This window comes from Sander vitreus, chromosome 10 (assembly GCF_031162955.1).
Source record: "Sander vitreus isolate 19-12246 chromosome 10, sanVit1, whole genome shotgun sequence".
Classification (NCBI taxonomy): domain Eukaryota; kingdom Metazoa; phylum Chordata; class Actinopteri; order Perciformes; family Percidae; genus Sander; species Sander vitreus.
The window spans coordinates 19,284,265-19,307,769 of NC_135864.1; the positions used below are offsets into that span (position 1 = coordinate 19,284,265).

Below are 23,505 nucleotides of genomic sequence, written 5' to 3' on the forward strand. Positions count from 1 at the left end.
TCAGACACTGGACTGCGAGTCAGTTTGGTGGTATCCTCATCAATCAAGGAGGAGAATTTGGTCCTTGATCTGTGTCCAAGGTCATTTTTGAGGTCAATGAGACCTCAGCTTTTGGCCTTTTAACCTTCTGCCCTCTGCCCTCTGACCTAATTAAACCACGGGCTGTCTCATTCTGAGAGTCTCGTCTCTCTCTCTCATCCTTTGGTTTAGTTTGCATGAATGGCTGTGTGTTTCTCAGTGGAGCGTAGTGTACAGTGCAGTGACACAGTGCAGGGTCGGTGTTATTGTTGGGTATAATACTGTTGTGGTTATTGTTGTAGTGATATTTCTCTTCTTTTATTTTTTAGTGTTTAGTCTCATTCCAGCTGTCTCATGATGGTTGACTTGTATTATTGAAGGCCAGACTGTTAGCCCAGTGTGTGTACTGTGTAGTAGGGCTTTTAATTGTAAGAAGGAGTCTCTCTCTGTGTGCCCTGCAGTATCGCACATTTGACCCATGTAAGCAGCTGTGGTGTAGCCACCCAGACAATCCCTTCTTCTGCAAGACCAAGAAAGGACCGCCCATTGATGGCACCATGTGCGGGAACGGGAAGGTATTTATACACGGTTGTACTTCAACTTACATTATGTGGAAGAAAAATGATTTGATGGCACACTGTATCCAAATAGCAACTGTTTCTTGTATTATTTGCCTATTGCAGCATTGCTTTAAAGGTCACTGCATCTGGTTGACACCTGACATTATAAAGCAAGATGGAAACTGGGGTTCGTGGAGTGAGTTTGGTCAGTGCTCCCGCACCTGTGGTGGAGGAGTACAGTTTCGCACACGTGAATGTGACAATCCTAGGTATGAAACAGTGTTTCCGTGTGTGTGTGTGTGTGTGTGTGTGTGTGTGTGTGTGTGTGTGTGTGTGTGTGTGTGTGTCTGTCTGTCTGTCTGTCTGTCTGTCTGTCTGTGTTGCAAGTTTTCAGGCTGTTCTTAATTAAGCTAAATTCAGCTGAAGCTCTACACTTGTTTTAGCAAGCATACCTCATTATGAGTTCTTGATAGTAAACCTCTGATATTTGTTGCACTGACTCTTGATAGTGATAATTTGCACCTTAAACATAGATCAAGATAATTTGTACAAGTGTTAAATTTATTAATTCTAGCCCAAGTTATCAAATATAAGCCAATTCATTTTAGAACTGAAACAAAACACATTTTGAATGGCAATGCGTCCTCTGCCCTGCAACCCTCTCAGACCAGCCAACGGGGGCCGTACCTGCATGGGGGCGACTAACCAGTTCCAGATGTGCAACACCAATGAGTGCGAGGATATCTACAGTGACACGCGAGAGGAGCAATGCCATGCTTGGGACCCCCGCTTTGATATCCACAGCAAACAGCAACAATGGCTGCCTTATGAACACACAGATCGTGAGTATACACCCACAGATGGAAAGGGGTTAAGCAGTTTTGTGGAGAGATGGACAGAGAAAGAAGCCATCACAATAAAGATACCAGCCTGAGAATGACATACCATAAGTGATGATACACTGTGGAAGTTGTAAATACGCATGAAAGCCAAAAAGAGGAAGCAAACACATTTAATTTAATGCGGTTGGGTTTTAGAGGTTTATATATATATATATATATATATATATATATAGGTTGTGTTCTGTTAAGGTCATTCACATCTGGCTGAGTACAGCTTTGAGCTATGGCTACGCCCTCCCATAAAAACATGCCTCTCTTTGAAAATCTCTTTAAAAACAATCTTCTTTGAACTCTGTGTCTTCTCTCTCCACATTCACTGATGTCATTTGAACTTGACTACCCCCCCCCCACCTTCCTGCATCTTTTTTTCCATCCATGTATCAGTTGGCACATGTGGACAAACTATCCAAGTTCTCCACTTAATATCCAAAACCTCTTTACATTATTGAGATTTAAAGTGTAGTATGTGGTTGTCAGACCTACCCTGTCTCTAAGTGGAGGTGTCACTGCCTTTCTTATAGGTATTAAATTATCATCCAACTAAAGGGCAGCCCTAAAGTAAAGTGCTGAGTTATCTCCATATCCAATCGGAGGTCACGCTACGCACACTCCGCTAAGAAGGGCCTTGCTAAATTGTTTTTTTCCGTTCTTATCATTTCTAAATGCCATATTTTTTAGCAAGGCTTTTTCAGTCTCAAATTACTTTTCAGTGAGTGCGTGTTAGTGTGCGAGCACAGATGTGCGTGTCTGTGTGTGTGAGAGAGAGAAAAAGGTGAACAGGGAGGTGAAATTGAATTCCATTCATGGTCTGTCATCTCCTGAGTTTCAGATAGTGTTCGGAGAGAAAAAAGTGTGTGTCTGCTCCGAGTGTGAATTTGTAGTATTTGTTCAGAGATGTTTGACACACTGCTGCTTTTTGTCCCTATTTAGGTATTTTCCCAAGTCAACAGATAAACTGTAATATACTCTTGAGCACAGAAACATGAAATGTAAGGCTGTTCTGTGACCAGCTGCTTAGAGCGATTCAGCCAACCCTTTAGTCACATTAGATCAGAAGCCACAAAGTGTCTCCTGTTTTTTCCCTGATGTGATCAGATGTCTCCTCTTAGAGCAGTGTGCAAAATATGGTGGATTTCAGGGGGTCTTTGACCCTTTACTTAGCACCTTGGACCTCCTGAAAACATCAAAATAGAATTTGGGGGTCTGAAAAAATTAAGCTCATTATTTTCCTTTTTTTAATTTTTTAATTTAAACCATCTTCATTTTACTAAACACACACATTTTGATGCATAGTTTCTTGGAATGAGTGGCCAATATAGACATACTCTGGCTTGGAGGTATATATAAATCTATAAATACATTATAAATGTACCTACACTTTGACTCACACGTATAATTACACCTGCAATGCATATGCAGGCTTTTTTCACACACTGTAGAAGAGTTTCTGTGCTTTCTCAGTTCAACCTAAGACAAGTGTGTTTTCTCCACATATAATTCTACAGTAGCACGTCTGCCACCTGCTTATTAGTGTCAAAGCAGCACAAGACAAGGTCTCTGGATTATGTCCATGTGTAATAAACGTGATTAAGTAGGAGTGTTCATTCTCACTGGGATGAACTGCCAGGTTTTGTCTCTGGAGGCTCATGTAGTTGTAGCATGAGTCACACAGACAGACACAATGAGACACAGCGCCACGCTGACTCATGGAGAGCTCATTCAGAAAATAAAAAAGAATATTGGTTGTAAAGATGAAATCCAACCCAATTGGGTCATTTTTGTGTGTTTGTGTTTGTTTGCCAGCTAACAAACGCTGCCACCTGCATTGCCAATCCAAGGAGACACGTGATGTGGTCTTTATGCAGAGAATGGTCCTGGACGGCACACGCTGCTCATACAAGGACCCACACAGTGTGTGTGTGCGAGGGGAGTGTGAGGTGAGTGACGTTATGTGTGTGAGAGAGCAAGACAGCTGCACGTGGTCAGATCTTTCTGTGTTAAACTTTCCATGTCCTCATGAACAGAAAGTGGGCTGTGACGGCGTGGTCGGCTCCTCAAAGCAGGAGGATAAGTGTGGAGTGTGTGGAGGAGACAACTCCAGCTGCAAAACCTTCAACGACACCATCAGACGCACTGCCAAGAAACAAGGTAAACACACACTATCAGCCACAATAGCCCTCATCTTAATCTAGGACAGACTTGACTTGGCTCACTCAGCGTAGCATCTGTCTATCATGCTGGTAAGTACAGGATAAATAGTTGGTCAGTGTCCTTTGCTTATAGTCTGTACACCATGTTATGTTCAGCTTAACATCGCCATCTAGAGGAAGATTTGTAACCATGTCCATGCCTCAGTGAGACCTGAGTTGACATGTTTCCACATGAGTCATGCACTGCCAAGAAGTTTCATCAAACCTCACTCCATGATCAAATGTTTATTAGTATATTATCTAACCTTTGATGCCGCAACAGACCTACATTACAGCACCTAAATTCCCAGAATCAGATGTTTACTTTGGATGAAAATAGTCAAGACTGTAAGGGTTTTACCTAGGAAGAGCTCTTTACTGGATCAGCTGACACTTTTAGTCAGGAAACTGCGTGAAATGAGCTTTTTATGATGTTTGAGTCACAAACCAGATGTGCGTTTCATTTCAGGTTTCCTTAAAGTTCTTGAAATCCCCAGAGGAGCGAGACACTTACTGATCCAAGAACTGAAAGCGACCTCACACACTTTAGGTATTTGACATTGTACATTGTTCTTTTCAGTGTGATTGTATTGTTTTGTATTGTATTGTATTGTATTGTATGCGTGTGTGGTACAAGTGTAATCAATGAATATTTCTAACCCATCTACAGCTGTAAAGAACGTGGCATCAGGACTGTTCTTCTTGAACGGGGAAAACGATTACCCAGAATCCCACTCGGTCATAGAAAAGGGCGTAGAGTGGGAATATGAGAATGACAACGGCAAAGAGACACTTCAGACCACTGGTCCTCTCAGACATGGAATTCTGATCATGGTACACATTGAAATGAGTGAAAATTTTAAATGAATTTGGTTATACACAAGCGTTTTTTGCATACCAAATTATCCAAATTACACTTGAAATATAATTATTTTTTTGTCTGAAATAATATCAGTTATCTAAAGTGTTCATTCAGTTTTGTCACTTCTTTCTGTTTGCAGATGAAATTATATGGAGATGAGGACGTGAATTTGTCTTATAAGTACATGATGAACATGGACAGTGACTCTGCCATTCAGAACAACATGCTGGTAGAGGACAGTGCCTATGAATGGGCTCCAAAGAGATGGTCCTACTGCTCTAAGCCTTGCGGTGGAGGTACAGTCGAGCAAGGAAAATACTTGTTGTGAAACTGTTGTGTCTCTGAGATCAACTACGTGCATTTGTCATACCTGTCTTCATGTTTCTGTCCCCTCTGTAGGGAAGCAGGAGCTGCGATATGGCTGCAGAAGAAAAGTTGACAGTAAGATGGTCCACAAGAGCGCTTGTAACAAATCCAACATGAAACCTAGAGGAGACACCAGAGACTGCAACCAGAAGCCCTGCCCTCCACCCATGTATGCATTGTATTACAGTATATAAGTCACCAACTGCAAAACATATAACACAACTTTGATAGACAACTTTAGGCTTTTTTTTTTTTTACATTCAGCCCTCTCTTACCTCCTCTTTCATTGTTTACTTCAGCATTTTTTTTGAATGCCCTCAGAACTTTCTCTCTCTCTCCCGTGATGTTCTCTAGTTGGGTGACAGGGGATTGGCAGAACTGCAGCAAACCATGTGGAAAGACGGGGATGCAAATCCGCTCGGTCAGCTGTATCCAGCCGTCAGATGACAACACCACACGTTCCATCCACAATAAACACTGCAACAACAACCGGCCCGAGACTCGCAGACCCTGCAACCGACACCCCTGCCCCACCCAGTGGAGAGTCGGGCCGTGGTCACAGGTACGCTGGCTGGACATGGGTCAACGTGGAAATGGGAAATGATGTTTGGCCGATTTGACTTTTTGCAGGAAAATAGTTGTACAGACATTTCTGTATTGAAGCCTAACAGCTGGTATTTTTGTAAGACATTCAGTTTTTTAAATATCACAAGACTCCCTCATAACTGTATTCTTGGCAGGTTTGACAAGCATCTGAAAAACACATCATCTTCACTGTTACTACTTTGAGTAAACCAAAAATAAACAATCATTACATTTACAACGTGGGAACATTTAATGTCCATATTTAACAAGTGATTTGTAATAATGTGCTGGTTTGTGTGTATGTCCTGCATCTCCAGTGCTCAGTGACATGTGGTAATGGGACCCAGCAGAGACAGGCTCTGTGCCACACCAGGGACAACACCATCGGCCTGTGTCTGGACAGTAAGCCCGACACCATCAGAGTCTGTCGCATGGATCCATGTCCCAGTGAGTTTAAGGAACCTCCAATCCATACATAACCTGCCAGGGCAAACTATGTGGAAGTCACTATAATTTATTTATTTACACACAATTGTCTTAATAAATTGAGTTAATAAACCGTGGATGTTGTTTTCATAGTTTTGGTTAACATTCCTATATGAAATACTAACACTGCTAAAAAAATTACAGTAAATAGATGACATTGTTAAAAAGAAGTTTAGTATGATGGGGCAAGAAACACGAGCTGTCAAACAATCAAACAAACCCCCCCGTTAGCAAAACTTATTTACAAGAGTTTTGTTTATCCCTCAGATGATCTGTTTTACTACTTGTGTTTCTTTACCTGTTTTAGCAGTATCACCATGATGCCAGATATTGTAATAAGCTGTGATTATCCTTGAATACATAGAGACAAACGGGCCCTGATAGCAGTGTAGAAAAGAAGATGTGAAAGGTGATCACAACAACGACTCAAAGAGTTCCCTTCCCACCTTAACTACGTCATCACTCTTTTCTTTGCAGAGGGCTCATCAGACCTCAACAAGAACGGCAACATCCTGATCCAGTGGCTGTCGCGCCCCAACCCCAACTTCCCGAAGATCTCCTCACGTAAAACCTCCCTCTATAGTTCCCAGCCTGGTCTCCACAGCAGCAGCCGCAGCTGTATGTCTGTCCTCTGCTGGGCCCTGCCCATCTCTGTCCTCCTTTCTCTGCAGGGCCGGCCCCGGCTGGCCCCCTGACCTTCCCAATGGCCGTGCCTGTGCCCACACCCGTGAGCGAGCGGCAAAGCTTTCGCTTCTCTTTTTTGGGGGGGGGGGGGGTGTTGCCTCTCTCTCTGTATGTCTGAGACGGCTCTTAATGGGGGGAGGTCTCTGGCTCCTGTGTGTGCTAGTTGGTTCTCTCTTGCTCTGTCTCTCTCTCTCTCTCTCTCTCTCCTTTGTGGAGCATTGTGTTGTAACCGCTGGCCAGTCGAAAACTCAAAAGATCAACAAAAAAATTGATGTGAAAAGGATTCGAAGTGGCAAGGCGAACAGGTTTCCATGGGCACCTCCTGAGACGTGTCGAAGAGCCATTCATGTGTGAGAAGGGACCCCCTCTGCATTTGGCGGCCATGTTTTGCGCGAGCTAGCTGCGTGTTGTCATGGGTTACCAATCCTGATATGCAGCTGCGCTTTTTTCTTTTTGTAGCGCACTGTCATTGTGGAGAGAAACAGGTGTGAAAATAAACAGAAAAGGTATATAAATATCTATATAGAAAAAAAGTTATTAAAAAAAAATATGAAAGCTTTATCGTGAATGTGATCTTGTCACAATGAGGACATCTTTGCTAAAGTGCTCATCTGACATCTATTCGAGGATGAGAATGGCGTCTCATTCTACGTTCCATTCCCAGATTGACAGGAACTCAGCACAGGGACAGGAAGTGACATAAGTAAACCCTTTGATTTTTGGGGGAGGGAACTGTGTGGTGAAGAATCTTGAAGAAAGGCTAATTTAAAAAAAAAACAAAAAAAAAAACACACACACACAAAAAACAGGGTAGTCTGACCGCTTGAGGTTGCTTCCCATTTCACCTCATCATCAGCCATCTTCTCTTTGACTGTTATACTAAAATTCAATAAATGCAGCTTATTTGTGCTTGCAGACTTTAAACAAATACATCTATAAATATATTTGTATTTATATATACCTATACATCTAAATCTATATGAGTAACAATAATATTAATAATGTTTTACCATGAATAAGCTGTAGCTTATTTGCCTAAAACCTTTGGACTGCTATTGATCGCTTAGATCCTTGACTGTTATGTGTATTTTTTTATTGATTTTACATGAATATAGATGAATATTTAATAATGGTAAAGTGTTTTGAGGGAAAGGGGTTAGACCTATATTATGCAGGATTTGGTCAGTTAGTTGCCTCTCCATTCTCTCAGATGGATCAGTGGTTTACTGTCGCTTCTTGTTTTCTTTAAGGATAGGATCACGTTTTGTCATGCACATTTGCATCCATCATCTGTATGTGTATACCTGTGTGAGCGTTTGTCTGTGTGTATGGGTGCATGTCTGTCTTGTGATGAGTGAGTTAATGAATGCATGATTGAATTAGATATACTAGTCTTGTCAGTGAAAGTGTATTGATCTCAGTCCCGTGAGGAAAGGAGGGAGACTGTGTGTGTGTGTGTGTGTGTGTGTGTGTGTGTGTGTGTGTGTGTGTGTGTGTGTGTGTGTGTGTGTGTGTGTGTGTGTGTGTGTGTGTGTGTGTGTGTGTGTGTGTGTGTGTGTGTGTAAGGGAGCTTCATCATTTGGGCTTTTACACATTGCGATCAGATACAGAAATACCTCATAAACTTTGATTTAAGAGCGTCCGATGATCTCATTTTATTTTGATGAACATTAACCACATGAACAATGCCTTATCTTGGATTGAATGTAATGGCATTTATCTGTGAAAGAGATGGCTTTACTCATTCAAAGTTTCACTCAGAATAGAGGCAGCTTCAAACCAACTTAACAAACTCACACCCGCCAACCATCAAACCTACCAAGGTGATGTTGGACCAATGTCCGACTACTGGGAAGGGTTTACAAAGGGCCTAGGGTATCGACACATGGCATCTAGAAAAAAAAACACTTCAGACTTGTCATTGTATTGTGATCACATATTTCTGTTGTGACTATGTAGCGAGCTATCCAAGGTTTCCTTCTGCTGGAGTTGGACTGTATGAGACCAAGCCAGACCTAGCAGTGCGACTGTATATAACATTGGTGTTGACTGTATTTAATAATGTTCATGACTGTTATTTTCTTCTATAATATTCTATACTATGGGTAACTGTTTTGTGGCTTCACTGGCCTGCTGCGTGGGGCTGGCTAACGTTTGGCTAACGTTGAAGAAACATTCAGATGGACTACGTGCACTGCGTCTATATGCACTTTGATTTATCAGGGAAATTTTATTAATGTTTTGTAAATGTTTCATATGACACTTAATGTGCCATTCCAGTTTTTACATCATCATGGAAATTATGTATTTCATTTAAACAGCAAATATAATTTATGTACGTCATGTTTTTTTTTCAATCGATTAACAGATTGACTGGTTGATTTCCAAGTAATGAAGTGTTTTACCAAAGTGACTGTGAACTTGTAACTTTCGATACAGTTGAATTATTTTTCTTAAGAAAAGAATATATCTATATATTGAGCAGGGGGGGGGCGTACATCTCATTGTTTCAGTTACTGTCATTCTCAACAGCAAAGTTGTATCAATAAAAATGTTTCAAAAAGTGTGATCCTTCTCTCACCAGGAATATTCACTGGCTAGATCCTTTGTCAGAGGAAATGTCAAACATTGCCAGGAGAAGAAGGTTATTTCTACTGGCATGGTACAAAAAGGGTACAAGTCAAGTGGTAGAGGATTAAAATTTAACAATTGAAAAATGATGCACACCTGAAACAAAGGCAACACAAAGCTACATGAGCAGGATGAAGTCAAAATTAGAAACAATGTGACCTGAAGTACAGTTATAGTTACAACACAAGACTGGCAACCCTTCTTTTTCCATTTCAGCTGCTCTGGACTAATCTCATGACTGCTCTTGATGTTTGGGTTTTTCTCCTCTTTTTTCCTGCATCCTCTGCTAATGGTCTGGCTTTACTACTGTACTCTGCACGGTGTGGAACCAACACACACACGTATGCATGTACTTGCACTGTTTACTGTATAAACGAACATACACACAAAGACTAATACTAATGTAACATTTTTATTCACATCCAAAAGACCTATTCCAGCAGTCGGACATATGAACACACACCTCTTTATAGTCTCTACCGCTGACTGCACCCAGTCTCAGCTCTGTGTTCTCTCCTCCACAGGCCAGCGTTGTCATGGAGACCGCTCTGTGTTCTGTCGTATGGAGGTGCTGAAGCGCTACTGCTCTCTACCGGAGTACCAACGCATGTGCTGCAAGTCCTGCAGCAATGTCACCATTCCAGAGCCTCTGCCCAAATCCTGCTCTACATCCACCCCCATCACTTCCATCCTGCCCAGTGTTACAGCTCCTCCACCCACCAGCACCCTCAGCTCTGGCTTCACCTCCATCCAACCCACCACAGCTGTCATCACCACCATTGCAGCTTCTACCATCAGTCTCTGGACCACCACTACACCTCCCATTTTTACCACTGCTGTTCCTCATTCCACCCCTTCCCCACTAAGTGCTACACAAATGATCACTACTCATCCTCCAGCTGCTACCATCGCTACCTTTTCCATGGCAACAACCTCAGTTATTACAACTTCTCCCAGTGTTACTGCTCATCCCTTACCTCTGCCTGTCCCAGACATAGACGAGTACACAGATCCACAGTTACAGACCACTATAAATAGTCCAACAACATCTGGTATGATAACTACTACACACCTTCCAGCAACAACCAGTCCAACTATGACAAATCTAACAGAAAGCAGTACAAAAACAGACGCCCCAGTAAAATCCAAGCCCAAAAAGATTCTGCCAAAGAAAAAACCCCAAAAGGTGATTCCACCAAAGATCAATCCAAAAAAGAATACTTCACTAAAAAATACTACAAGAAAAGATCTTTCACCAAGTATCAATTCAAAAAAGAAAACAAATACTGCTCCAAAAAAGAATACACCAGAAAAAACAACTCTCAAAAAGACAACACCAAACATTACTCCCAAAAAGACTACTACACGAAACACTACTCCCAAAAAGACTACTCCTCAAAGCACTAGTCCACCAAACACTACTCCCAAAAAGACAACTCCAGCAAAGACTACCCCCAAAAAGACTACTCCAGCAAACACTACCCCCAAAAAGACTACTCCAGCAAAGACTACCCCCAAAAAGACTACTCCAGCAAACACTACCCCCAAAAAGACTACTCCAGCAAACACTACTCCCAAAAAGACTACTCCAGCAAACACTACTCCCAGAAAGACTCCCCCTAAAAAGACCACTCTCAATAAGACTCCTCCGGTGAAGACTACTCCTGAGAAAAAACCCATACCCACACCCAAAAAGGAGGCTCCACCAAAGGCCAATCCCAAAAAGAACATTCAGCCAAAGACAAAAGTTACGAAGCAAACGCAAACAAAGACAAATCTCCAAAAGAACCCAAAACCAGGTCTCAAAAATGCCACAAACTCTCAAGTCAAGGTTAATCAGAATAAGGCCAAGATAAAAAAGACTAATCCAAAAAAGAAAAAATTTCAAACAGTGTCTCCATATTATACCACAGCTCCTACTCCACATACAAGTCCAGAACAACTAAGAGAGTACCTTTCCTCCACTATCTCATCTAGCACTAGTGTATATGCAACAGGTGCAGACATGCCTTTGCCTGAGTCCAGAATCAATGTTACGTACATCAATAACAGCACAGCAACTACAGATGAAACTCCACTGTGGTATCATGATGCTTCAGCCACCAGACCCAGCACTTTTGGTGATGTCATAACGCCGACTGGAACCGCTCATTTTGAAGAAGTCAACATGCCTAGTGGAACCATGCCGTATAGTGGTGTCACAATGACCAGCAGCGGTGATGTCACAGTAACAGGCAGGACCATTCTCAGTGGTGATGAAATCACAATGTCCTACAACGATGTGGGAATGGTTAGTGACACCATAGTGCTAGACGACAGCTTCACCATGGTGATCCCGACCATCAACAGTGAGGATATGACGGACCTTGCGTCCTCACCCTGGCTGGACATGTCTGAGTACATCCCTGTGAGCATCCCTGTTCCCACGACAACCTCAGACCCTGCCACAGACTCACCTTCCACCACTTTCACTCTGACAACCGAAAAAACAACCATCTCAACCATCACCAGACCTCAGCAAAGACCAGAGGAGAACAGCGAGAACAACTCCATCGATGTCATATACAACAGGATCATCGGCGTAGACAACGACATCTCCCAGAACAATTTGATCCCAAAGCGCCGGGTCAACCTCCGAGAGAGAACCAAGAACAAACGCATTCAGGAGCTTTTGGAGGAGAAGAGGAACTTTCTCCTCAGAATGAAGAGAGGCCACACATTATGAAAGACCAAGCCTTCTCATTTCTCTTATAGAGATGAACATTTTCTTGACAGACTTTTGTAAACCCTGTTTAAATCCCTCTGAACTGCCATGATGCTTTATATCAGGCCTTTCCACAAAAGAACTGTCATTTTACTATCATGACAATCAGGACTGTTGCAGAGAGAGAATATTGTGGCCAAATGTTTAAACAGTTGCTTTGAATAAAGAAAAGCCCTTTAGAGTACAGATTGTGGCAGATTTGAAGCAAATCACATTGTCTGTGTCAACACAATAATGAGATACAGAAGGGATGAAAAAGTGTTCATCAAGTTTGCCAGTTTGGCCAGCACTTTAGAAATCCAAGCTTTTATCCCCAACAAACCATCTATAGTCATGTTTGAGGATTCATCGATGATTGGTAGATAAGGTCTAACATTGTTTGTAAAATGGTATTATCCCTACTGACACTAATGGAGCAACAAAATCTACCACCTAGAATCCAAATCTCCATCTTCATATTATATTACAGGACTTCAGCTCATTTCCCTACAGATATATCTCTGCCCCCAATAACAGCTACTGTAGGAAAAGATGAAGACGTCTCCTTGTTAAGTGGCCAGCACTCTATACACAGTGCAAATTGGAGCTTTAGGAGGCCTGAAAGCAATATGGCAACGCTATACAATCAGAAAGTCAAAGTTTCCTTTTGGTATGATTGAATTGTGTAAAGATTACCCTGCTTGGATTGTGTTGCCTTTTCCAAAACAAACATCTGTCTGACTACATGGGGTCTCTCATCTCTCAGGAAATTAAGATATGGCATGTCAAGGGACATTGCCAAACATGTTGTGCTGCCCGAATTTTGATGATACATTTTGATAACTCACTAAGTTAGGTGGAAAAATAAAATAAGTGAAGACAAAAACTATATTGATTGCATTTTTGTTTTAACGGCCATTCAAGTATGGTGCTTTTTTTGCCAGTGTTGCTAAAAGGGATGTCCCTCGTGCATTTATTTATGTACCGTACAAAAAATACAAAAAAATATTATATTAAAATAAACAAGCCTGTTTGTATTAACTGTATCCAAATAGAAGCTTTAAGGGCCAGTTTGTTATTATTGTACATCTTTGCAGCAGCTGCAAAAGCATCTATGGATCTTTCTGAACGATATCTGTACATATGAAAAAGAACTTAATGAATATTTATTAAAGTTTAAGTGCCTGTGGTATTTTGCAACTGTCAGTGTTGTGTGATTTTTGTTCCAGTGACAATTATCATGCAGCCCTTCTTTATGTTTTTGGCTGCAACCAGTAGTCATAACATTAGCTTATGAGCCCTACTGCATCAGTTTCAGGTTAAGACTGCACTGCTTCTAGTTCAACAATCTCATCAAATTATCAATAGCATGCTGACAAGCTTTTCTCAATCTAGTTGCACAGTAATGCAATATCTCACACGTTAATTTGTGCTCAAACCACTGTTTTTATTGTCTTTTTTTTAATATCTTGACAGACTCAGATTGTTCAGAGCATAGCTGTCTTTGGACTGATGTTATTTCCAAAATATAATAAAGTCACTGATCGCTAAAATAGAGTCTAATATAGAAAAGCTAAGCTCAGTCTCTTCATTCTTGATGGAGCTGCTCCAGCAGTAGGCAGGATGACTTTACAAAACATCTGACTTGGGTAGAGTCATATCTCCCCTGGGATTCAAATGGTAGCCTAGGAAATGACTTGCCTACATTTATTTCATGGGGAACTCTTTTTTTCAGGTTTTCAGGTTAAACCAAAAGTGAAAATTGTTCACATTTACCCTGTTTCCACCAAGGCATTTTGAGGGCCGGTTCAGAGCCGATGCCTAATCTTGAACCAGTTCTTTGAGTTTCAACAGCCAAAGAACTGGCTCTCGGCCAGAAAAACTGGTTCCAGAGCTGCACCAACTCTTTGCTTGTCGTGAACCGGTCTTGAACCAAGTCTTGCTTACATCAGGAGCTGGGGGTGGGTTTATCGTGAACAACAACACCAATGAAAATGTTGTGATCGCCATTTTGTTTTGTTGTCCAGCTTGTGGAAACATGGATGCTAAATCAAAACAGTGGTCGGTAGAGGAGACTCCTAGGAGTATGGTCCTCGGCAAAATAAACTAGAGGGAGCCTCGAGAACAAAACCCGTGTTCGAGGAGATACAATAGGAGATGGCTGCAGCGGGGTACAACCGAACCGTTGAGCAGATTAATAACAAACTAAAGAAGCTTTTTCTACACTTTGCGCTAAAGGATTCCATTCGCCTCTGTATTGGGTTGCCAGATAATCAAAACCTTTGCAAATAAACCCAGACTGCATAGCTAGATATCCTTGGGGTAAGAGGAACAATGTTTTTTTTCTGACTTGGGTGGACTGACCCTTCAGCATGAGATGAGCCTCATGTTTTTATGAGTAGAAATGATCTGTAATATACCATTACATTGCACATTACATTGCTCTCACTCAGCAGAACTTTGCACCTGGTTATACTCTCAAATTGATTTTGTGAAAAATGTTGAGTCACTCCATTCAAACTCTGGCTTATTGACAGTAAAAAAAAAAAATAGCAGTCTTTGGACTTAGAGGACTTAGAGAGGACGTAGAGAAAAACATACATGATGCCGAGCATTTTGTTTAATTCGCTGTTTATATCTTTCATAAGCCAATCTGTTGTTTTTTGGGTTTTCTTTTTTTCCCTTTTGGTTGTTTTTTCAAAGCTGACTTTACTGGCCTCTGTAAAGTGGCCACACCATTCATGTTACACTCGTTAAAGGTTCAACTGTGCAGCAAATTAGGACAGTCAGTCAGTTACCATTTTATCCCCCTGGATAGATCAACAAAAAGTGTAGTGTACACCCAAATAATACCGGAAAGAAACTACTAAGGTCTAATATTTGCATTCTCAAACATTGATGAAATGAAGCTGGTACATGTCTGTGGTTTGGGGAAAAGTCCAAAATAGAGAGGAATATTTATATACAGTAGAGGATAATAGTCCTTTATTTTATATTGGCACAGTAGGGATGCAACTGACAGCATATTTGAGAGAGAACTAACAAGTTCATGATAGCTTTCCTGACTCAATTTAAATAACTTATCCCTCGTGGTTTGTACTTAAGGTACAAGGGGTCAAAAAAACAGTACAGTTACAATCTAATTGAGTCCAACAGCCCACCACGTGAAGATTGTGACTGATTATGATTTTTTTCGTTTTTGGCGAGACTGTTTCAGAGAAGTGCTGATCCAATTGTATTGATTTTTTTAAGGCAATAATTTGCAGTTGTGTTGCAATGGATTGCTCAATGTTGAAAATCTTTCATAAGTCATAATTCATAAATCAAGATGTATTGCAATGTGATTCTATTTACTGTAACTGTATTATATTGTTATACTGTTGCTAATGCTCTTGTTATTTTGCCCACCCCTTGTGATTACATTTTTCCCAAAATATTTCAAAACAACTTGTTCTTGGAAAAGGCAGTTGTCTCTCTGAGGAAACTCCCCTCTCTGCCCTTCAGAGGACGACTCTATTGGCCGTTTCTCAGCATCCTTCTGGCAGCAGGAAGTGATAAAAATCAATAACCAGAGCCCTTCCATTTATCCATCCTTCTACTCAAAGTGTCAAGCTCTCTTCACCAACACACTGAATCTTTTATTAGCCATATAACATATTAGCATTCTCCTGTATCAATCTAATTCTTATTGAACCTACAAGTGGCTGACAACAAAAGGTTCAGTTCAGAGAGAAGAGGCACACTGAACAGGACTGGAAGTGTTTAACCCTCCTTTTGCCTTTGTATATAGAAACACTCTGAAATGATCGTATCTTTTACTGTGAAAATACAATGCTGACATTGTATGTCACTAGGATAAACTGCACAAGATTATCGCTGCATTATGTTGTAAGATAGGATAAAAGATCGGGTAGTTGCAGGAGTGCTGCTATAGTTCATGCTGGTTCACTGTCATGGTTTACGGGGACACAATAGAATGGAGACATTGTTAATGTTATTGGTAGCACCTGTGTGACCTGTGAAAAGGGCTGTTTGTGTGTAAAGTCATCTCTGGTATTTTTTGACAATATTGTAAATCTTAGGCTACAAAGGGGGACACCTTTTTGTAGTTTACTAATGCAAAAAGAAATGTTTACAGAAGAGAGGAAAAAATATGATTTTTCCTGCCAGATCTTGTTCTTTCAAAATCGTGTGTTGCGGTGGGCAGGACGTTAACAATCTATGCACATACATGTTTACATATAAATATTCAGTTACCTATATGTCACACATACTCACACTCTATGCAGTGTATAAATATGTCTCATGTGTACTGAAAAGACAGATATAGAGCTCCAGTGTATCATTGCTGGAGAACTAACTTAGTAAAATAAATTTAATAAAGTAAATTGAAGAATTTCATGATCACTAAAAAGTCATCATATATGATGACGTTTCAGTAAAATGTTAATGGTTGACAAAAAAATAGCACAATTAATTTTATACTTATTGTATGGCCTCAATTTGAATGTAGTCCAATAATATGATGTTGCAGTCTTTGCACAGTATGTTCTGGGTTAGTGTTGCTGAGAGCCATCAAAAAACAACTCAACCCATTTATAATCTCTTTAATATGCCTGTTGATAAGACAGCTATTTCCATGTAAACACACACACAGCAACAAATACAAATGCCAGCATGACTGGTGTTTAATGTTGTGTCTGCTGTTGTTTCTTTTAATAAATTTACATCCTGCCATTTTACTTTTGAAATACTTTAGAATTGAAGCCTGGTTGATGTTGTGCCTTGTGTTTGTCATGATGAATGCAGTCCGTGTGCTGCCAGAGAGTCTGTCAAGAGTAAAACTGAGCAACGTGCTAAAAGAGAGAGAGAGAGAGAGAAAGTGTGTGCGTGTGCGTGTACGTGTGCGTGTGTGTGTCTTTAAGGCAAATATTTGTTCTTTGTGACTAGTCCATTAGACCTTTTTATAGGTTGGATGCAAAGAGGACGTGACTCATATGACTCATCAGAGGTCATGCTGCCCCCAACAGAGAGAGACACACACACACACACACACACACACACACACACACACACACACACACACACACAACAGGGGTATCTGGGGGACTGAAGGGTCTGAAGCAGGATGTCTCGTGTATGATCATGTGATCCTACACAAATCATGAATGCGTCACATCATAAATAGATTGAAATACACATCTACATTTTAAAACAAAAACAAGAATATCTATATACTTGAAGTAAAATGGCAACAAGTACTAACCCACTATAGAAGTGCATCATGACTACTTATTATGAAATGTGTATGCAATAGTAGTTCTCTTTTGTTTTAAATCAGATTACTTTCTTGAAATTTGGTGGTTAGTGTAACTACATAAACATGTTAACAAATGCTGTTTGTCAAATCTACAAAAAAATCTACTGTTGCTACTAAATTCGTCTTTACCTAGAAATTAAAGCAGTGTGGGACTAAAGTCTAAATTTACATGAACTGCAGTGGTAAAGTGTATTACATACTTAAAAGGCATTATGAATGACAGGAGATATTGTTGAAGCCTCCTATAATGTCATCTATGTGTTATGCACACACACGCGCAAAGCTCTCATGTTACATGCTTTACACAATCAATGTTAAACATGTTTAGCTCCACAATATGTAGATTTCATGGCACAAAGAATATTATTATTTCGGTAGATTTGCCAAAATTACAGGGGGTGACTGTGTTCATTTACAGTCAGTCATTTTTATTTTTATTGCATGTCTTGAAAAAAATTAAGACAAAATAAATCTCCATCTCTTTTTCTCCCTCTGTTTTTCTGTTTTGTTTTCCCCTCTGTCTCCTCTTTTTCTCATTACCCTCCTCCTTTCTCTTCCCTTTTTTTAGTCCGCTCTCTTTCTCTCTCTTCTGTCTTTCTCTGCCCCTGTTTTTCTCCCTCCATCAATACAGTTGGCCAACGACAGTGCTTGGGCTGAGAAAATAGATGGTGTGTCTATTTTTAGAACCAGGGAAGGAGGGCAAACCAAAAGTAAGCTAGGGAGGGAGGGAGAGAGGGAGGGAGGAGGGATGTGAGGAGAAGATAAATCTGCGTTCTACCGCTGCCTCTCATCAGAGACAGTTGGAGCTACAGAGAAGAAGAAGCAGCATCACTGGCTGGAAACTCAGCATCATAAATAAAATAAAAAAAAACAAACAGATTCAGCTGAAAAAAAGGCTCCAGACTGATATTCAAGATTGCAAGAACAGAGAGAGGAAGAAAAGATCAACTGGACTCGACAAAGAGAAAGGTGAGTGCAGAAAATCATTACTGAAAATGCATGAGGTGAATATACACAGGGTGCCTATTCTGTGCTTCAGCACAGAGCTGCTGCCGTGGAACCATTTTTAGCCGTTGTATACTGAAGGTGTGGTCTAAATTTAGCAATGGTTACACCTTGGAAGAAACTGGGAGAGGCTGGCATTTTGGTTTGGGTTGGACTATATTTGGCATGGAGGTTGAGACGAAAATATATTGTGGGCTACCCTCAGGGTTGTAACAATGTGGGGTTACATAACAAAATTTAAGCTGACACATTCTGTGGCTTTACATGACTGAAATGGCATTTAAATTAAAATAGTCATCTATTTATGTTGCCTCTTGCTGCTCTTGCTGGGATTGTTTGTATTTTGGGCTGTTTACACTGCAACTCCAAAGTCAGCAGGGGATGGATTCTGAAATGGGAAAGAAGAGGAGAGCAACTAATTAAATTTGATTTGATACAGTCAGGGGCAGAAATGGATGGTTGTGTTTTGAAACGCTCCAGGCTCCTAACAGTTATTTGTCCAGCAGAAAAATGATGTCATTGGAAAAACACATTAATCTGATGAGGTATAGCATAACGGACTCTTGAAAACAAACTGTATGCTTAAAAGAAAATTGGTTTTGTTTGTCTATTGGATATACAGTATAATATGTTATTCTCAATAATAAGTCTCCGAAATGATGTTGAATCAAAATAATGTTTTCTTGGATGGATAGCACATCGATGTGCTGTTTTCTAATAAAGCAGAACCTGGCAGCCACAGCCTTTTATTATACCTTGTTAAAATCATATCATCATTTCAAATTTAGCAGTTATGCTATCAGCCAATCATTGTCCACTGTCATTACCACATCCAGCAAATGTGTTTCAAAACCTCAAAAGATTCAGTTAATTCACTGTAAAACTGCTTGTACATTACTCTGTATGTTCCCAAAAAATTGACAGATGTTGTTTTGGCTCTTCCCTCCTTGTCTTTCCCTCAGCTATGCGACCGCGGTCCAGACTGCTGTCCAAGAGAAGACTCCTACTGCCTACAATCAGAGAGGCCACCGAGGAGACGTTGAGGGATTTGAATGAGGCCAACACATTCCACATCGTTGGCCACGGCCAGGCTGTCTCCTCTGAAGACTACCTCCTCTCCATCTGCCACCTGGCCCACCCTACCTTCCCCAACAGGGGCGTTTCCCCGGACAACATTCACACACGACAGCTGGACGCCGTGCACCAGAGGCTGCGGCTGTCACGGCTCAGTGGGACCACATCGACCACCTTTGAATTCAGCCTCACAGAGGAGGCCAATGCCATCGATATGCAGCAGGGAAAGGAGAAAGAACTGAATGGCGAGCTGATGTTTGGCAACTCTGACCCCCTGGAGTATATTTATGGACACCAGAACAACCTCTCAGGAGGTGTGAGGAGAGCATTTGTTGAGGAAAGGTTTACAAGGCAACATGGGAGGGAGGGCCAGGCTTGCTCCAGAGCTTACAGCACCCCCTGTGCTTCAAGTCCAGACCTCCCACACCACTGCAAGAGCAGCTGCCCTGACTTACACAGCACTATTTCAAACATCTCCCCAAAGCACAGCTTCTCTAGGTTAGAGGCCAGGAGAGGGAGCCCAGCAGACAGAGGAGCAGAGGCAGAGAGACAGAATCCAACCATCAGACAATCCCTTATTTCCCAATGGATCTCTGAATGCAGGTCGGCGTGGAGGGAGGCGCGCGTGCGAGCCTGCATGCTGCCCGCCATTGCAGAGATATAGGGCACAAACATTGTGACAGTAAACATTCCTCAATAAAGTATCCTTATCTTTTTTTTTTGTCAGTGCATGAGACATTGACTGAAGGAGATATGTAGATGTGTACTGTATTATGCAGATATATTGGAAGGATACGATTAAATACACATTTCAAAACATACAGAGGCAAGTGAATAGTGTCATCATTGTCCTTCTGTAAAGTTATATCAATGTTATTATATGCTGTTATGACCTACACTTGATGTATGATGGTGGTCATACAAAATCATAAAAATGGACAAATCTGCAAAATGCTTTTTTTTAACCTAACAGTGTTTTTGTGACATAATCTGAATCAGTAAACAAATCTTTTGATACTCTCAACCAAACTGTGTGATGTGTTTTTTCTGTGCTACAATCTGTTTTCTGCGTGAATCCTTCGAAAATGAACTCTCATCTCGGCTCTGCTGGTGCCAGGCGCTAGAGTTTCTATGGTAACTGTCGTGGGATCCTGCCTGGGGATTCTGCTCTGGTAAACATGAGCATGGAGAAACACAGGCTGAGCAAAGATGACACCGCTGAATGTAAACAGGTTGCTATGGTGGTACCGCTGCATGTCACATTCAAAAGCATAACATTACTGATTCACATGAATACATTTCGATATTGCAACAGAACAGAATATTCTGAATTTTGTTTGTAATTTAGTTTTAGAAAGAAAAAACATTGGCTATGATTATTGAGAATTGTTTTAATCTGGGTTAGTTCAGTCAAAAACAACACAATGCAATCACTGGCTGTAGTTTTGAATCTTAAACGCTAGAGGGCAGGCGTAGAAAATACTTTACACACAGCCCATCACACATTTTATAACCTGAAATCTACTATACATGGACAGCCATAAAATACACATTTTATTTAAAACTGGCACATCAGCGGTCATGGTAAAAGACTCAATTCACTCCAAAAATATAAAACAATAAACATATACCTGTGCAATTTGTTTTTAATTCATTTGACCAGTTGTTGATTCATCTGCCTCTGATATAATGAAGGGAAATCAAATTTAGTTTGTGCTGATTAATGGATTTTACTTTTGAAAATAATCAACAACTACGTGTCTTTCCAGAGACAATGTCCCTGCTTCATACACTGTGCACTGTTTTGATCTGAGCTACTTTCTACAGTCCCTTTGACAAGCATGTTCTGAGGATTATCCAGAGCTCACTGTTTCTGGAAAGTGATGATGCTAGTGCTGTTGCTCTTTCAAATATACATTTTCAATTCTATGAGCAAACACATTTCGGTGAATTGGCCCTTTAAGATTGTACAAAAGTAAAAATCAGCTTGCGGGTCATTAAAAGCTAAACATAAATAACACTTAAGAACAACATAGAAGATACAAGTTCTTCCATTCCGTCAAGGTGGAGGATGAAAAAGTCACTGAACTGAACTCTCTGCTGTTGATCATTGTGACTGAAATTTGAGAAACAATTTTGAATCATTTGGTTTGCGCTTTTGAAGCAAAAGTAGTTAAAGTTTAGAAAGACATTGGCTGTTTATTCAAAGAGCTTAAGGATCGAGCTGGTACTCAACTAATTAATTGTTAAGATTTGGGAATGCTGCAACATTGCTAAAGGGACGTCGCATGGGGCAAGAAACACGAGCATTCAGATAATCATGCAGGTTTAAACCCTGGGTTAGACTTTCTTCCTGTTTCAAATGTGGCCAACCTACTTGCCGTAGTGGTTTCCAAACAAAGTTATCATGTGCAATGAGGGATTAATACCAACATTTTGGGAGCTCACTTTTGGTTTGACCATCAAATCAATCAGTCAATGTGGCTGAATTGTTGACTTGCTCATAAGCTGTCTGATTGTCTGAACATTTGTTGGGACGATGTCGCCATGTTCTCTATCGTATCAAGACCATCTCTCCACGGAGTTACATATTCCATATGTATGGAGGACGGACCCACTGGGGCAGTTGATGCGGATATCACTTTAAAGGTGAACTATGCAGTTTTTTAGCTTAATTTACCTTAACTGAACAGCTTCGGAGTCATTGGAATGGTAATATGACTTTTTTCGAGTTGAATGGTGGTCGTCTCGCTCCCCCCTAGCGCCTGTGAGCGGAAAAACCATCCTTGTAACTTTCGGCCGGCGAGCCACCAGCCTCAGCACCAGGAAATATTGCGTGATATCAGGTCTCGCGATGTAACAAATTGCTTCACAGCACTGCACGCATACGCCCATTCAGGAACCGGCTAGCAAGGTAGTGATGGAGTTTTTCATACTATCGTCATGGCTGAGCTGGCTAAAAAGAAGCAGAAAGCTAGGAAAGCATTGTCGGAGGAACAGAGAAAGAGGAAACGGAAGACTGACCGAGCGAGGAGTCAGACACAAGTAAACATAGGAGCTGCCAAATATCTATTCCGAGCAAAAACCGAAAACAGCGAAGAAATGGCCAAAACTGCATAGTGCCTCTTTAAGACACATCATGTGGCCCATGATTGGGCATAAAAGGCCCAGGTGGACACGGGTTCAATGATTAACATTAATTGGAACGATCGGTATCCGAGAGGCCTTGCCTTAGAGAGATAGTCTCTTCACTAAGAGAACCAAGGTTACCTTGTAACTGAACGTTCACTGATTTCAGCATTTTTTTGGGTGAGTACAACCATTATGTTCATCATTACCAATTGCATTGATGGCCAAATTTAGCAAACAAAGTTTAGGATTGGTGAACACTGAGACGTAGACCAAAACTAGAAGAAACGTCACAATGCACGGGGGGAAACATACATGCTGATGGTTCCATTCAAAGAAAACCACCTTTACGGTCACAGGAAAACAGTTTCTTATCGAGGCTGGAAGCTCTCGAGGAGTCTCATGCGATCATATCGACATGCAAGTCCAACCAACTTGATAGGTAGTAAAGACAGAATGTAATCGGCATGAAAAAAACAAAATTTTTACACATTTATTTTAATGAGTTGAATGTAATATTATAAATCTGTCTCTCTGTAGGCTGTATCAGACAAAGTAAAGCAACTGTCTTCGTGGTGGATGACTCCTCCCTATGGCAGTCATCATTGTTATTGCTTGGCCTCTGAGGCTAAAACAACACCCACTTTACATGTATATGTAAAACATCATTCTTAGCTTTCTCTTATCTTAATGTATTGTTGTATGTTGTGTTTGATCTGCACCATCAAATCAACATAACAAACTCTTTGTACAACAGCCTGAGGCAATGGGTCACTTAAAATGCTGAGTTGTTTATGTATGATGAAACTCCATGAGTCTAGAAAAGAGTAGTATTTCATCACAGCTTTTCTGCTGATCATAGAAATTACTTTTCAAATGAAATGAGAAGTGCAACCAAACCAGGCTGTATATCCAAAGTTTGCAGAGGAAGAGACTCTGCTGACATTATTA

At 40.9% G+C, this 23,505-nt stretch overlaps 2 protein-coding genes across 2 annotated transcripts in view; both read left to right on the plus strand.

Annotated features, from left to right (window-relative positions):
• Positions 1-13,226, plus strand: part of LOC144524469 (A disintegrin and metalloproteinase with thrombospondin motifs 2-like) — a 122,596-nt gene extending 109,370 nt beyond the window's left edge. Inside the window, exons 10-22 of the mRNA XM_078260761.1 lie at positions 480-593; positions 702-847; positions 1,245-1,420; positions 3,284-3,417; positions 3,505-3,628; positions 4,139-4,219; positions 4,340-4,503; positions 4,671-4,827; positions 4,931-5,066; positions 5,252-5,459; positions 5,800-5,929; positions 6,446-6,532; positions 9,808-13,226. Of these exons, the coding sequence (XP_078116887.1) occupies positions 480-593; positions 702-847; positions 1,245-1,420; positions 3,284-3,417; positions 3,505-3,628; positions 4,139-4,219; positions 4,340-4,503; positions 4,671-4,827; positions 4,931-5,066; positions 5,252-5,459; positions 5,800-5,929; positions 6,446-6,532; positions 9,808-12,008 (3,858 nt within the window). The 3' untranslated portion in view covers positions 12,009-13,226. The remainder of the gene's footprint in view (positions 1-479; positions 594-701; positions 848-1,244; positions 1,421-3,283; positions 3,418-3,504; positions 3,629-4,138; positions 4,220-4,339; positions 4,504-4,670; positions 4,828-4,930; positions 5,067-5,251; positions 5,460-5,799; positions 5,930-6,445; positions 6,533-9,807) is intronic.
• A 6,089-nt stretch (positions 13,227-19,315) lies between these two features.
• Positions 19,316-20,400, plus strand: LOC144524979 (uncharacterized). The gene has a single exon (XM_078261468.1). The coding sequence runs from the start codon at positions 19,316-19,318 to the stop codon at positions 20,087-20,089; it is 774 nt and encodes a 257-aa protein (XP_078117594.1). The 3' UTR covers positions 20,090-20,400.
• Positions 20,401-23,505: the final 3,105 nt, after the last annotated feature.